At 34.3% G+C, this 15,630-nt stretch overlaps 1 protein-coding gene across 1 annotated transcript; it reads right to left on the minus strand.

Moving 5' to 3' along the window:
* Positions 1 to 6,933: 6,933 nt before the first annotated feature.
* LOC132187425 (LOB domain-containing protein 1-like) lies at positions 6,934 to 8,784 on the minus strand. Its single transcript, XM_059601731.1, has 2 exons — positions 8,386 to 8,784; positions 6,934 to 7,506 (listed from the first exon to the last, which is right to left on the minus strand). The coding sequence occupies exons 1-2, from the start codon at positions 8,722 to 8,724 to the stop codon at positions 7,180 to 7,182; spliced, it is 666 nt and encodes a 221-aa protein (XP_059457714.1). The 5' UTR covers positions 8,725 to 8,784; the 3' UTR covers positions 6,934 to 7,179.
* Between the last annotated feature and the right edge of the window lie 6,846 nt (positions 8,785 to 15,630).

A 15,630-nucleotide genomic window follows, 5' to 3' on the forward strand; every position in this document is an offset into this window, starting at 1 on the left:
CAGTTCCTTTAAAAAGAGAGAAAAAAAAAAAAAAATTACAATTTTTACTTCAAGTTCTTTATAAGTTGAAGTGACACTTACTATAGTACCCACTAAACAATTAAATTTGACTGTGATTAACATGACAGTGCCATATGAATTCACGTCAATTTGTAAGTTCTCATGATACACTTACGTCTTTCACTAAGAATTAAACTTGATCGTAAGTTCACGTGGGACTGTCATGTTAAATTGTAAGGAGTTATAGTACCACAAACATTTAAAAAAAAAAAAAAATTTCTTAATTTGAATTAAGTCTTTGTTATTATAGTGGCTGGGCTTATTCGCATTAAGGTAGGCCCAATGTTAATTTTTCTGGTCAATTGGACCCAACAATAGTTTAACCAAAGTATCCAGTTCAGATAGTATTGAGCCTTGGAGCCCAAACTAGTGGTCCCTGGATGGGCTCAAGCGTAACTGCTCTCCCAGGATGGACGTGAGCTGGGCCTACGTGGTCCACTAAGACCCAATTACCTTTTTTTTTTTTTCTTTTTGGATTAGTACACAATTAACTAATCAGCAACAAAGAAAAAAATAATTCCTCCATTAGATGCACATGCATGTGCTTCGCTAAATAGAGGAAGATTGACTTGGATTCGGTTGACTTGTTTAGAAGTTTTATTCCAATTAATGTTTCATATGAAGCAAACATGGAATAAACACGAAGAGGAAATTATAGAAAAGAGATTTTATGTTTGTTTGTTATTTTGGCGTGGGTTAATCCATTTCAATAGGCTGGTACAGGTAGAGTGTGAAAATGCTAAGTAAGTCGTTTATGCCGAAAAGCAAAAGATAAGGTAGAGATGAAAAGAGTCAAATGTTCCAGCTTGTAGGCGTAGGAAATGGGATTATGGGAAGTACTTGTGGAAAGATTAACAAAAACCCGTCAAGAGGGCAGAGATATTTAAACGTGAATCTGGGAGTGATCTCAGGCTACCGTCGTTCGACTTTTTCATAGTCTTTCTTTCGTGATTTTGTGCTGTTACACTTTCAGCTTCTTTGCTTCTTCTTCTTTCTCACTTAGAAAGATACGTACTAGCTAGAAGCTGGATTGACTGAAGAAAAAATCAAAACAGGTAACATGTTATAGAAGAAGGGAAGATGGCTATTGGCTATTGCTACAAGACTTTATGTACCCAATTTCCCACTAAGAACATATTGATTTTTTTTTTAATCAAAAAGGGTAGGAGGGGGTGTCCAACTAAAATACTCTACTCGGAGTAACCACCGTAGAACTTGTCCATTGGGAATTGCTTAGGAGGAGCATATATAGAGGACGGGAATCATAGGTACTCTCTCAAGACCAATTGAAACATAGTCTGACCTACCCTTACCAAGATATTAGTGATTTTCAATGCGACTAATACTAATCAACAATAACTTGTTCTGATTTTACATATTGATCATTTCGGACTAAAAAAAAGCTTTTTGGTGAAATAGTCATTTTGTGTATAATATCTTCGCTCTCAATAGGTACATATAAGTCTATATAACATAGAAAAGCAAGATGCCATTGACGTGTACGTGTGGGATGAACTAAATATTCATTGAATCTTATTTTTCCATTAGAAGGGGCTCGTACACGTTTTGCAATATCCCCGGCCCTATGAATACTTTGCCAATATGAAAAGTTTTTAATGTTAGTTGAGTGCCCAGTTCTTCAAGGCCTCTGATTTCTAACTTTAACTCTACTTCTGTAACGATCCGAACGTACCTTAATTTAACGGGTCAATCGAGCACATGTATATATGTCACATTCACTTAGCTAGCAAGAATAAAAGTATCCTTCCGAACGTACCTTAATTAGTTGTGTTGACCCCAACTATATCTATAGACTATAGTTTTAAAAAAGATTATATGGATTATAGACAACCCATAAAAACCGTAATATTAGTCCGTCAATATAAAGCTTAGTCGTACGTACGTCATTGACGGTCCATAAGATGGCAATTTTTGTGGATATTAATTAACAGTTGACCAATTAACCAAATTATATAATGCATGTTTTAATTTGATAATTAATATGTGGTACCAGATTATGTTTCTTCATAAACCTGTAACTAACTATATATCTACATATATGGAAAGATTAAAAAACTACGTACTTTTCCCGGCCGGCTCAATCAATTTCAACTGTTTACACTTAACTTCACCACTTTTTGGCAACATCTGATCTTTCAATATTGTCTTCCTAGAGATCAGCCTAAGTGGCGTGATTGCAGCAAATGGCAAATATTTGTGGAGAATTTACAATCAACCACTTTCCAAAGACATGAGCGATATATCGTTGCTCGGACCTTATTTTCGTCATTCTCCTCTCGTTTTGTTTCAAGCTTTTTGGACACGTATGTACGTGGTGATTTAGTTAAGTTTTAGAATGTCATGATTTGCTAGCTAGATATATATACAAAATAAATAAATAAATAAATAAAGGATTATGGACCGGGATCGTCTCCAGTTCAAATGTGAAATGACAATTTTGTTCTATTTTCAAGGACCGACTCTTTTATAGTTCATTTGAGCTAAAGAGGATCCAAATTCAAGGATCATGTATCTTGGCGTGCCGAGGCCGAATTTTGATATAATCATGATTATCACGACTTTAAAACGAGTTATTGTCAAGAAATATGATATATATATATATATATATATCCTCATTCCCTTACCCAAACGATGTGGGACTTTACAGAAACCTTCTCGAAGGGTTTAATTCCTTACAAATGGGGATGCATGCACTAGACTAGACTAACATGTATGGATAATGATGGGAAAATGGTTAGTAAGACAAATTCAACTCTAATCTTTATCTGTCAAATGTGAACATTAAAGTGGGTTTTTGATCTTATATGTAATTCTATTAATCTGGAATTAAAACTTATGAATTTGTAATTAATAGCTAGTGTGGAAACTTTGAAACTTGGGTTAGATATGTGGACTTTAAATGGTGGGCTCTTAAGGAAAATGACAATCGCCATTAATTCTATAACGATATATATATAGTAAGGTAGAACAATATAGTTTTTTGTCCAGTACTTACTTTTCTTTCCTACTTTTTTTCTCCTTAATCAAGTTGGTTCAAGAAAGTTTGAAAAACTTGACCTAATTGTAGAGCATTTTTCTTAATTAGCAAATTAAGAAAAATGACTCGGTCAAGTATAGGTGCGAATTAATGTGACAGCAGACAACAACCCTTGTATTGTATGGCGCGCTGTGAATTCAACCATATCTGCCTGCTTTCGGTCGAGACCCTTGAGGCTTGAACCCTAGCTACTGCAATATTCATGCATGGCTTGCTTGCTTAATTTGCTGCATAAATAACCCTAAAACTTTCTTCAAGACGACTTCTCTTTCACACTCTCATGGAGTCATGTTAAGACTAGGGTTTCCAGGGAAAAACAACATCACACAAATTCATATATGACATTTTTTCAAATTCAACCACTATAACTCCAAGCAAATGATAATGAGATATGATATTTAAAGTCGATCTGTTTGGGATTGCGTTTGAGAAATATATATAACTTTTAAGTTAATAAGCGTTTTTATGCCTTTTTTTTGGGGGCTTTTTGGATCATTAAAACTTAAAAGTGTTTTCAATTTATTTTACCAAACATGTATTTTTTTTCTTCAAACGGACTTTTTGAATGTTAAACGGACCCTCAAACGCACACTCAAATAGGCTTTTAGTAGACTCTCATACCACTGCAATACAACTATGATGATGTGATAATGAATATTAGCCATTGATTTTTTATTTTACAAGCTCAGCTTGTTGATCCAAATTGATCTTGATTTTCACAGCCACATCATTTTAGCTGTATGATAGTCGTATGTGAGTCTACTAATTGTTTTCCATCTTCAATATGTGCTGCAAAACACACATTTTGTGTCCCATTGATAACCTCACTTCAACAATTTATCTCATTTATATTTTCTTTAGTAGGGTCTTGTTAATACACTATACTGATGTGATATTGTTAATTTATTATTATCCTTTTTTTTTTCCTTTTAAAAGTAAACATAATAAAATAATTGTACGATATATATATATATATCATTACTTTTTCTTTCTTTTATTTTTTGGTCCATTAAGAGCCATTAGGAGTCGATGAGTAACGACATACACTCGGATAGACTTTGGTTCGACCTCTGCACCAGCGAAGGTCAGACATTGTTGAGTGCTCAACCATCGGTCGAGAACTGGTGTGAGACTTATATGTACCTCTGCGCTCCACCTACCGCCCACTCTATTGGTGCCCAAGCGGAGTCGTAGCAGAATGCTTCGCTCAAGCAAATTTGGGCAACTACATGTATATAAGAACTTTTCCCCAATAAGAAATGTTAGGCTTCATTCTCCAAACTATATATATAATTTTTTTTTTTATTATTCAAATAGATTCAAATCTACCGTTGGATTTGCAGATTTATATGTGGGTCATGCACATTCAATGGTATATTTAAAAAAGATATGTATGGAAATGGTTAGGAGAATGATGCCTAACATTTCTCTTTTCCAATTAATTAGGTTTCCAAATAAGTTATTTCCTTAATTTTTTTTTAAATTAATCTTACCATTAATATTTCCCATATTAGATTAGGATTTTCCTTTCATGTTTTAATTTTCCAACTATAGGATTTTCCATCTTTAGATTATTGCTAGCATTAAGTTCTCCTAAGAAAATGTCCATCTTTTAATTGATACTTAGCATTTAGTTTCTTTAAATTATTATTATTTTTTTTTAAAAAAAAAAAAAAATTAGTCTCAAATTTTTTAAATCCTTACGTTTTTGAAAGCCTAGAAACACACAACACCCTTCTCATCTTTATTATATATATATATATATATATATATATATATATATATAGAGTAGGGTTGGAGATGATTATTTATAAATAAATTTCACTTTTAATGCTGCATGTGACTTACACCTAAAGTTTCCTATGTAAATTAACCAACCCATGAATATATTTTTTTTTTTAAAAAAAAAGATTCTATTATAGTGGGAAAAAGCAAAAAATGTTTGGAGTGAGTCACAATTTAGCATTTGACCTTGAGATTTCAGTGTCACTCTTTTGTCGGATGTGATAAGGGAGAGATATGGGCCACATGTTTGCTAAAAATAATACTCTTCTTTTTAGCCTGGAATAAAATAAATATTGGAGTTTTTTTTTTAAAATTTTTTTATTTGTTTTTCTAATCTAATTTTTGGGTTCTCTTTAACATGAGATTTCAAGCTATATATATATATATATATCAATTGTGAAACACGAAAAATAGTCGTTAAGTACATACGTGTGAGTATAAAAAATGGTATACCTTATCAAAGGAACTGATACTATGAAATAAAGTAGGAAAAAATTCTCTAAACGGAACAAACAGGAGGCGGGAAATGACATGACCATCTTGAGGTCCTTCAACCCAATCCAGATCCCTAAAACAAGAAATACAGACAGAGACATAACCATTAAAATATCCTCAACCTTACCTGATTCCCAACTGGGTCAAAGACCAAAAGGAATTGGTCAGGTCCGAATCTGAAAAAATTTCATGTGAGTAGTTAATTAATTAATATAACACAATTGAAATTTGAGTTAAGAGTTATATATATATATATATATATATATATATTTTCTATTCAAAGATCCCCTTTTCCCCCTCTCCCGCTTTGAATAGAAAATATATATATATATATATCAAAGATCGATTGAATGGTGCAATTTCATTAACGTCGATCGGCATACGTGGTTGGTCTTGAATCATGAGTTTCGAGTTCAATCTTTATCAGTTGAATTGTCTCTTACTGCTTCAACATATATATATATATATATATATATCAAAGATCGATTGAATGGTGCAATTTCATTAACGTCGATCGGCATACGTGGTTGGTCTTGAATCATGAGTTTCGAGTTCAATCTTTATCAGTTGAATTGTCTCTTACTGCTTCAACCTGATGAGGTGTTTGTGGCGTACGTCCTGCATGTGAACTCAAAAGGCTGTTGCAATATATTTTTAAATTTAAATTTTAGTTGGGTGATTTTTAGATTGCATTTCATTTTTTTAAATTTTTTTTATTTTTTTTTATTAAAAGGGCAGAGGAGGCGACAATTGTGGTTACTCTACTTGGACGTTATTATGGTAGCACCTATTTGTTGAGAATTGTTCAGGAAGAGCCTAAGTGGCGAAGAACCGCAGGTACTCCCTCAAGACCAATTGAGTCATAGCTTAATCCAGCTCCACTAAGATAGCAAGGAATCAGTGAGACCCAAGGTAGCTAACACTAATCAGGAGTGAGTGATTCTCATAAACCTGATCCAGCCCCACTAGGGAATTAGTGGAACCTAATGTAACTAACAGTATTCGGAGTGGGTGATTCCTATTGTGGAATTTGAACTCACTCCCTAGTCCGTGCCTAACCATATGAAGATTGTCTTGAAACCACTAAACCACTGCCACCGGTGGTTTCTTCGCATATTCATATGTTTGAGAGTTCGTTTGCCCTACAATTTTGCAGGCTAAAAGTGTGATTTTAAACAAAATCGTGAAAAATGTATTGTTTGAGAATGCGTTTTCAAAAAATTATCATTAAAAAAAGTAGAATAATTTGTATTTTCAATTGGCAGGCAAATAGCCACATTTTTAAAGGCTAAATCACAATTTTACTAAATGCTTTATTGCGTTTTCAATTTGCATATTTTCAAATTGCATGTTTTGAAATGGTAAACCCAAATGAACTTTAACCACACTAGTCGATCAGTCTATTGCTCACAAGTAGAATAGGATTAACACGAAGAAATTGCGCAGAGTGTGGGTTTGACAAGGTAACTCATCATGAAGATATTCAGAAGATGAAGTTAGGGTCTTTGATTCAAAAATAGCATAGACGACTTAGAATAATTAAGGACATCCTTAATTCCTACAATATTTTGACTCTTTTTTTTTTAACTCCTTTTTGTTGGTAAGATTACGCGTAGGGAAAAGGTTTCACTTGTCAATTATGACAACAGAAACAACATCATTACTCATATATATATATATATATATATACCATGCATAACTAAATCACTTTATTTCAAATCGATCTCCTCATTTCTCAGTATGTTCTTCCCCGCTTGGAAGTTAATTATAAGACATGTTGTTCATGTCCAAAGAGGTTCCCAGGCCGACCCCAGATTGCTGTCGTCCAAAAAACAGCTTGTGTCAACGTACGGCTGTTGTTGCTGGAAGCTGCTGTGGTCTTGAGATTGTGTCATTTCCATGCAAATTAAGGCCACCAAATTGGCTTGCTGGTATTGCATGTTTACCAGCTCAGCTTGAGTCTTTGCCAATTGCCCTTGCAGGTCGCTAACTTGCTTTTGAAGCTGGCTGATTGCGCCGGCACAGCCGTAGACCGGGTCTCGAATCCTCGCATTCGCTTCATAAACCATGCTGCTCACCGCATCTGCTCTTTGAGACTCTGGAAGTTCCTGAAATTTTAAGTGAATTTTTAGTTGTAAGTTGGAAGAATCTAACCCCACATAAGCTATAATGATAAATTTGTTCATACCCATTTCATATTAATTGAAGTGGCGTATTTTAAGTGTTATGTATTTGTGTTGTATAGTTGAGCGACATTAATGGGGATAAGAGTGGGAAAAGGGTTCAAGATTTTGGGGTGAATTTACAAGAATGGCTCTTGATTTGAGATATGATCATGCCATGACCCACCACTTGGTGTGGACTTAACAGGGGTTTGAACATATGTGTACATGTGCAGCTCAACAAGAAGAAGGGGTTCTACATGATTGTCTATGATAATGGGACTAAAAATCATAAGTTTGTTACCTAACTTTGACCCCTGTCTATAAGTTAATTAATTATTATATTGTAGAGTTAATTAATTATTATATTGTAGAGTTAATTATGGTTATGGGCAATTAATCCAACTTTTTAAAGCTTGCATACAAGTGGCCATTACCCTTAATCGTCAAAAAACTAAAAGTGATCGATCCCTAATTCAACTTCATGATTGTTTTAAATTAAAGCATGTTTAATTAGTTTGCTTTTATTTGGAGAAGCTGAAGAGGCCCACTTGAAGATTGAAAGTTAACAACCATAGACATTTTTGAGATTAAAGTGACATGCCCATTGGTTGACCTTACTTTAGTCATGATGTAGAGTTAAAATTACCCTACCTAAAAATCTAGAAAAATAATAAATAAATGTTGAATTATTTAATTTTAAGACATCAAAGATTTGGAATTTTGATTCAAATGGGTAGGCTATGATGTAGATCTTTAGTTTAATTTCACCCAAAAAAGAAGATGAAGAGAAATATCAAATATCAAATATGAAAAGAACAAAACCTGCAAGAACTTGCTGATGTTGCTAGCTCCAAAGACCCTATGAGCAATGGTGAACTTGAATGGCTCAGTTGGAGGAAAATATGGAGCTAAAATACATTTCTCCCCACATCGGCGGCGAAGGATCTTGCAGGCGGCACACGGGCTGAGTACAACCGGCGGAGGAGGAGAGAGAGGAAGAGAAGGAGGAGGAGGAGGAGGAGGAGAAGATTGATGAGAAGGTGAAGGAAAGCCTGGAGAAAACTGATGATGATGGGGAGGTGAAAGAGAAGTAGATGCAGAGCTTGAGAAAACTGTCAATGGTGTTGGTGGTGGTGTTGTAGCTTTGCCCTTGTATTCCATCTTTTCAGAAAGAGAAAGAGAGAGAGAAAGAGAAAGAGAATTGTCAGTGAGAAAGCAAAGAAGAGGAGGAAGCTTTGCTTTACATAAACCAGAAAAGTGAAGAGGAATATATATAGAGGGAGTGAAAGCCCGGGAATTAACAACGATGGTGTCAGCCTACGGCATGGATATAGTAAAATGACATCATCACTTTGAAATCCCTTTTTACATCGTCGTTTTTATTTAATATATTTTGCTAATATTGAAAAAAAGAAGATTATTAATACGAAAAATCATTGATATAATTAGAGCTAGCTAATTTTCTTTCTTCTACTATACGTTAAAAATGATTAAGATGGAAATGACCCACTTGACTTTGATACTTAATAATCAACATGCTTACTTTTAAGTAATTTCTCTTAATAAGTCTATGAATTTAATTTTCTTGTGTATGGTAGGTTTTTTGTTTGGGAGTATGTACACGTAATTGTATTGTTGAAATGAAAAACTTGAGCGTCTGCTGTCGCCTTCATGATTTTCAACATGCCATCAAAGTTTCAAACCTTCTAGTTAGTTAGGAAGTAAGTGTAGGGGCAACCAACGAACTAGTTTAACCGTAAGGGTTATAATTCGGATTTTTGTCCTGTTGGAACGAGTCATAAGTACATGATTATATTAGTCAATTTTATTAAATAGATTAAACTTTTCAATTCTTATACGACCCGTATTATCTATTTAGTAAACAAATTGTACTGGGTTGAGCCGAAAACGAAGTATTTCAACCAATTTCGGCCCATTTAATATAAATTGGTTAAATTGACCCAAAATTTTATATCTTATAAGCATAAATTATGTCAATTTACAACTTGGAGTACTTGTGACAATCAATTTAATAATCGATATCAAATTATTTATAACCATAATTAACAAAAATAACGCACATAATGATAAAGAAAATAATATTGCATTCTAACAAATAACATGATAAAGCCTCCTCACAAAGCATCAACATTAATTATTAATATAATAAGAAGTAGACAGAGTTGCAATGTAATTTAAATTTATACGGATTAAGCAAGTTCACCCGAATCTTATATATTACACTAAATCTTAATCGACCCGTTAATTTTATATCATATCAAAAATTATCGGGCCTAACTTAACATGACAAACAGGTTGATTCTAGAAGCCGCAAGATTTCACATTGTTCATAAAATTATAAAAAATGGCAGCAATATTTGATCGTGGCCTCGCCGGCGAATGCATGCATCCTCCCCCAAGCTTTCCTTTTTCCCCGCGAGTAATTGAGTGGGTTTCTGAAAATGTTTGTTGGTAGTTTTCTATACATAATTGGTAAATGATTCAAAAATAATTAGGTATTTGTCGTAACTTACTCTACTGTACCCTTGTCAAATCATCGACATCCTACGACTACCAGACTCTGCTTATGCAATCCACAGTTCTTTGGTTCCGTCCCCAACTTTTCCTTGTTTTTTTTTTTTTTTTCAATGAAAATTCTGGATAATGTGAGAAAAAAAACTTGAAGAGAACGTTTCTTTCTCCCTCTTTTGATTACCTCTCTCCTGAAAATAGTAGAAATTAAAGTAAACCTTTTTATGATATATTAATTTAGCCATTTCAAATTGTGTTGCTTAAAAAATAATTATTTTACAATAGAGTTGATGAAAATACGATTTTTAATAAACTCTGCTAAATTTTTGATAAAATGATGGTTTGACTTTTAAAATCATACGTGTTTTGGGTGTTTTCAAACACACTTCTATAGCAGATGAATTATGTGAGTTTGTTTGAAAACACGTGCTTGGCTTGTGAAATCGCTAGACCAAACACGCGTAGTATTGGATGAGTACTTTGCAAATACAATTGCATTTATAAGCAAGATGATTGATGATGAAATAAATCACACAATAGAGCTGAGAGAGCTTGCAAAAAGACTTGCCGGGTGTACCGATAAAAATTACTTATAATATTGCCAAAGTCGGTGAATGATTTTGAGATATGAAAAAAGAGTTGAGAATAGAGTGAGTAATCATGAGTGGAATATTGAATCATACTTGAAATTGATCGTCCCTTCCTTATATGCATAATACTCATATGACTTCTCCCCTTACATGGCTTAGGCCATATATCTCTCGGTCATTGGTCATGACCCTATTCTGGCACGGTCTTCGGTCGGTGTCTTTTAGTGGAATACGTCTTTGGCAGAATAATGGCATTGTGTCCCTGCCTTCGGTGGTACCATATTGAATTAAAAAAAGCTTACAAAGATGGGTTTATACTCTTAATCTCAAAGTTCCCAAGCAATTTCACTATATATAAAATTGCTTAAAAATCATGCATAATTCATTTGGATAAACCTTCTGTCCAGTCCATCTGCAAAAGTGATGTTTTGCAGTGTCCAATAGAAGGTGTACACATCAACTAGTTACACCTGAAGGAATAGGAATACAAACATTAGGTTTTTTCTTTATCTCCCACTTTCTCTTCTTCTCTAGTTCATCTTCACATCTGCTTTTCTTTCTCTCCCACTTTCTCTTTTTCTCTCTCTCCCACCACATCCAATGTAGCTACAATAACATCCACGGTTGGGTCACGACAGGTGGCAGCCCTCTCCGGTGAATCCCTTTATGTGATAGAATTCCTAAAGGGTTAACCTTTCTTCTCTAACTTTTAGTTTAAAATCCAAAAATGAGTTTTGAGGCATTAGAGACAAATTTTTAGGCTAGGTTTGACAGAAAAGTGGCTGGAGAGAGTGACCCACGGGTGGGTCACGCTGGCTAGGTTTTTTTTTTTATATTATTTTGATTTGGTATGATTGTTTTCACTTTTATTTTTTATATTTTTTTTAAATTAATGATGTGTCACATAATATTTGAAGTTGCAAAAAAGTATTATCAAGATAAACATGAAGTAGTAGCTTTCAATTCATTTTCAAGGAATGAGACGCAATAGAAGCTTAGTGGTAAAATGATGGGCAAATGCTCAACCCTATCTTGTTCCAAAGGAATGCCACCTGGCCAATTTCATCATCCGAAAAGAACTCGTCGGATACCGACCCTCCACCGATATAATAATATTATATGCCCGCCAGAATATTCTTTCTCAGGGTCGTGCATGCCACCTCAATTGAGACAGCCTCATCTGGAAATCAACAAAATTTTAACTAATTAATATTATGTGGCAAATTAATGACAATGACTGGGCCTGTTAGTGGGCCCCCGGTTCGGTGAGAGGCCGCTAGGCTCGTGGGATGGGAGGCAAGAATATTGAGAGAGAGGCTCCCATTGTAATTTGCAAAAGTCCCAAACAATGTGACATTTTAAATAGACTTGTACGTTATTTCTACGCCCAAATGCCTTTCTTTCCTCCCCTTGGAAAAATTTGGTCTTTTTAACATGCTTTGTGGTGCAAGTAGTTGGACTTTTTTTTCAAAGAAAATTCTTGAAAACAAACAAAAGTATTCTTTCCTCTAAGCTAAGGGGTCAAAGTCCCTCTTCCTTCTACTTTTTCAAAAATACAAAATCATATTATTTAGTAAACTGTTATACGACTGTCATACAATTAAAATGACGTGACAGTAAAAATTGAATATTAATTTTCACTGTCAAATCATTAAGTTGTATGATAATTTACTAAATAACATTACTCTTAGACGTACAAATGGAAACAAATCTGCCCGAATCCTCTGTTTCGGTGTCAGTATCACTTTGTGCAGCCACTTTTGAGAGGATTGAGTCATTTTGTGATCAATTTCTTACTTTATGATTTTTTTTTTTTTTGGCACACTGTAATTTTCGCTTTGAGCCTACTATTGGGAAGCCCATCCCTTCTGTTTAGTCTTTTACCGTCTCTTTCTTCCGAGAGCAAAAGTGAAAAAGACCCTTATAACATTTTACACTATTTCTTACGAAATTATTACCGTTAGGAGCGTATGTGAGTAAGAGGGTTCCAATGTATCGCGTACGGATATATGTTGCTTAGTGAACATGGGCTTTAAATCTAAGTGGGGCTACCTTTGGGGCAACGGGCCCTCGGGTGGGCCCACGGGTCCTTTGATACATGGATACTCCAAGGAATATAAACCAGAAAGGAAGATCCTACTTGGTTTGCAATCAAAGTTCATCCATACGTGTCATAAAGTTAGGCTACAAATCCTCATACCTCATTTGCGTGTGGACCTTAACAGTTGAAAGAAATTGAATCATTAAGCAAAGAAAAAAATAAACAATAAAGGTTAAAAATCCCAGTGGGGTCTCTTCTTTACTCCTGATTCCTGAACACCGTTATTTAGGAGGATGGGATCAGTGTGATTAATCTTCCGACTAGTGACAAGTGACAGCGTTTTGCAACAAAGAAAAATGCTAAACAAAGGGCCACTTTCGATAAAAACAACTTTACTGGGTCCGCTAAATATTTATTTGTATGAGTGCCCATTTTTATTCCTACTTGGATTAAAAGTCAATTAAATACTATATTCTTAGGAAATTAACCATCAAAAGTCAAACGAATGGTACAATTCTGTCGTAAATGGATTTTATATGCAAGATAAAAACCCTAATACTTATCTACGTCATGATGATAGGGGCGAAATTAAAATTTTAAATTTGAGAGACAAAATTAGAAAACAAAAATACTTTTAGGGTTTAGGATAGAATTCTGATAGAATATAAGAGAAGAATGTGCAGGGCTCGAGATGCTTGAACAAGTTCTCAAGCAATTTGAGGTGAAAGTTGTTAGAGTATATTTAAATGACCCTAAAGTTAGGGATTTGATTATGATTGATGAAGATTAGATTAGCCTAATTTAGAGATTTGATCACCCTAAATTAGGGGATTTGATTAAGATTACATTTATGTGTAAGCTCTATAAATAAAACATTCTGTATTGTAAACAAATTATTCAATAAGAGCCTAATGTAGCCCTTAGGGCTTTATCTGTGGATGTAGGTCGTTGACCGAACCACGTTAAAATCTTTGTCTCTCATTTATTTTATTTCCGCAATTCATTTCTATTTCTATTTTATTATGAATTTTATCAAAAGTCACCTGTACATTGGGTCTTGCAGGCTTTTCCTCCCATTTCCTGCTCAAATTCTAGGAGATTTAGGTAAAAAAAAAAAATCTAAGAAGTCCGAATTGACATTTTTTGTTGGACATTCTAGAAGGTTTTTTAAAGACTATCTACTCAAATTGTTTCTAATTAATAATGCCATTATAGAAATTAGAAATACAAAGGCAATCCAATGAGCTCTTAGTCCTTAGTTCTTTGTGAGAGTTGATTGGTCATAGACAAAATGTATTATTTGCACGCATAAACAAGAGTTTAGTACACAAAAGTACTGGAAATTGTGCATAATCCAGCTATTAAATGGGTGTTTCAACATCAAATGCTGATGACTTGATAGGAAATTAGAGATGACAAGCCATTCAAGTCCATGTGTTTTGGAGATTCTTCCATTCATCAATAAAGTTGAACTAGATTGCACACCACACCCAATTCTTCATCAACTCAACACAACTCGTGGGGATCAAATCCTAAATGATTTCCACACCGTCGGATCTCGAATGCCACTTGGCATTTTGTCAGACTGGCCTCCACAACACAGTCCACGCGTCGTTGCTTAGTTGGGCTTGTTTTTTTGAGGTTTTTCCCACGCGGTTTCTTTCTTTCTTTCTTGTTTTCTACTCCTAATTTCAAAGGTGACCTTTTTTTGTAAAAAGGAGAAGTAAATGGGAGGCAACTGTTGATGGGATCTTTTCCATGACTCCTGCAATTGTGGATTTGATCAAAGTTAACCAAATATTACTTCCCAAATCAACTCAAAAAATAATTTAATTTGCAAAAAGAATATTAACACTTCGGTCTCGTATTGGGAAGACGAGGAGTAGCCTACATAGAGTGACTGCTTTATAAAAGTGGTCATGAGTGTTAAGAACATGTTTGAGATTGTGTTTGAGAAATAAAGCTTTTAAGTAAAAAAAAACTTTTTTTTTTTTTGTCTTTTTTGGGTTTTTTGGACCCTTAAAAGCGCTTAATTTTTTTTATTTTTTTTTATCAAACAAATATTTTTTTTCTTCAAATAGACTTTTTGAGTATTAAACGGACTTTTAGGTCATTCAATTGCACACCCAAACAGTTCATAAGTCTCACATTGCTTAGTTATTTGGTGAAATTGTGCTCTATAAATAATTCTAAGAAAGTTTCAAGTTGACTAATTATTTTAGAGTAATAATGCAGATGTGGCAACGTTTTTTCTTGAGTCACAAGCTACACATTAATAATCGAAGATGCCTAACATGTCTGCTTAATCGAAGATGCCTAACATGTCTGCTTATGTTCGGTGTACGATTTAGAAATTTTGGTATTTTGTTTTTTGTTCTTCTTTTAAAGTCTGCTAGAAAATGTGAATGCTTGGTACTATGTCAATCAAAGGTAAGGTTGGATGCCACTTCTCCTACCCCAACTCAAAGGATCCATTTGGAAGTCATTATCCTCTTCATGGTTTCATACTGCAAGAGATTTTGGTCCCAATGGGGGGGTTAGAAACCCAAGGGAAACCTCTTATCCAAACACCCTTGTGGTTGAGAAATAACAAAGAGTAATGTAATTCTAGTCTGAACTGCAGAAGTGGATGCATTGGCTCATCGTGCTGCAGCTGCTGCTAATTAATGTGACATGGCCTACCTGGAGGGACTGTTGAAATTGAAAAGGAAAGGAAAAAAGAAATAGAACCAAGGAACATTATGATTACGAATAAAAAGGCAAAAGAAAAGGTAACTCATAATGGCAAAGCATCTTGGAGACAGTGATATATACTTAGAATAATTAAAATCTTTCTAGGAAAAAGTTTTAAGTGGGTGATATTGGTAACTAAAGTGAGGTGCCTTGTCCCCTAGTTTATCACCC

The sequence above is a fragment of the Corylus avellana genome, chromosome ca7 (genome assembly GCF_901000735.1).
Source record: "Corylus avellana chromosome ca7, CavTom2PMs-1.0".
NCBI lineage: Eukaryota > Viridiplantae > Streptophyta > Magnoliopsida > Fagales > Betulaceae > Corylus > Corylus avellana.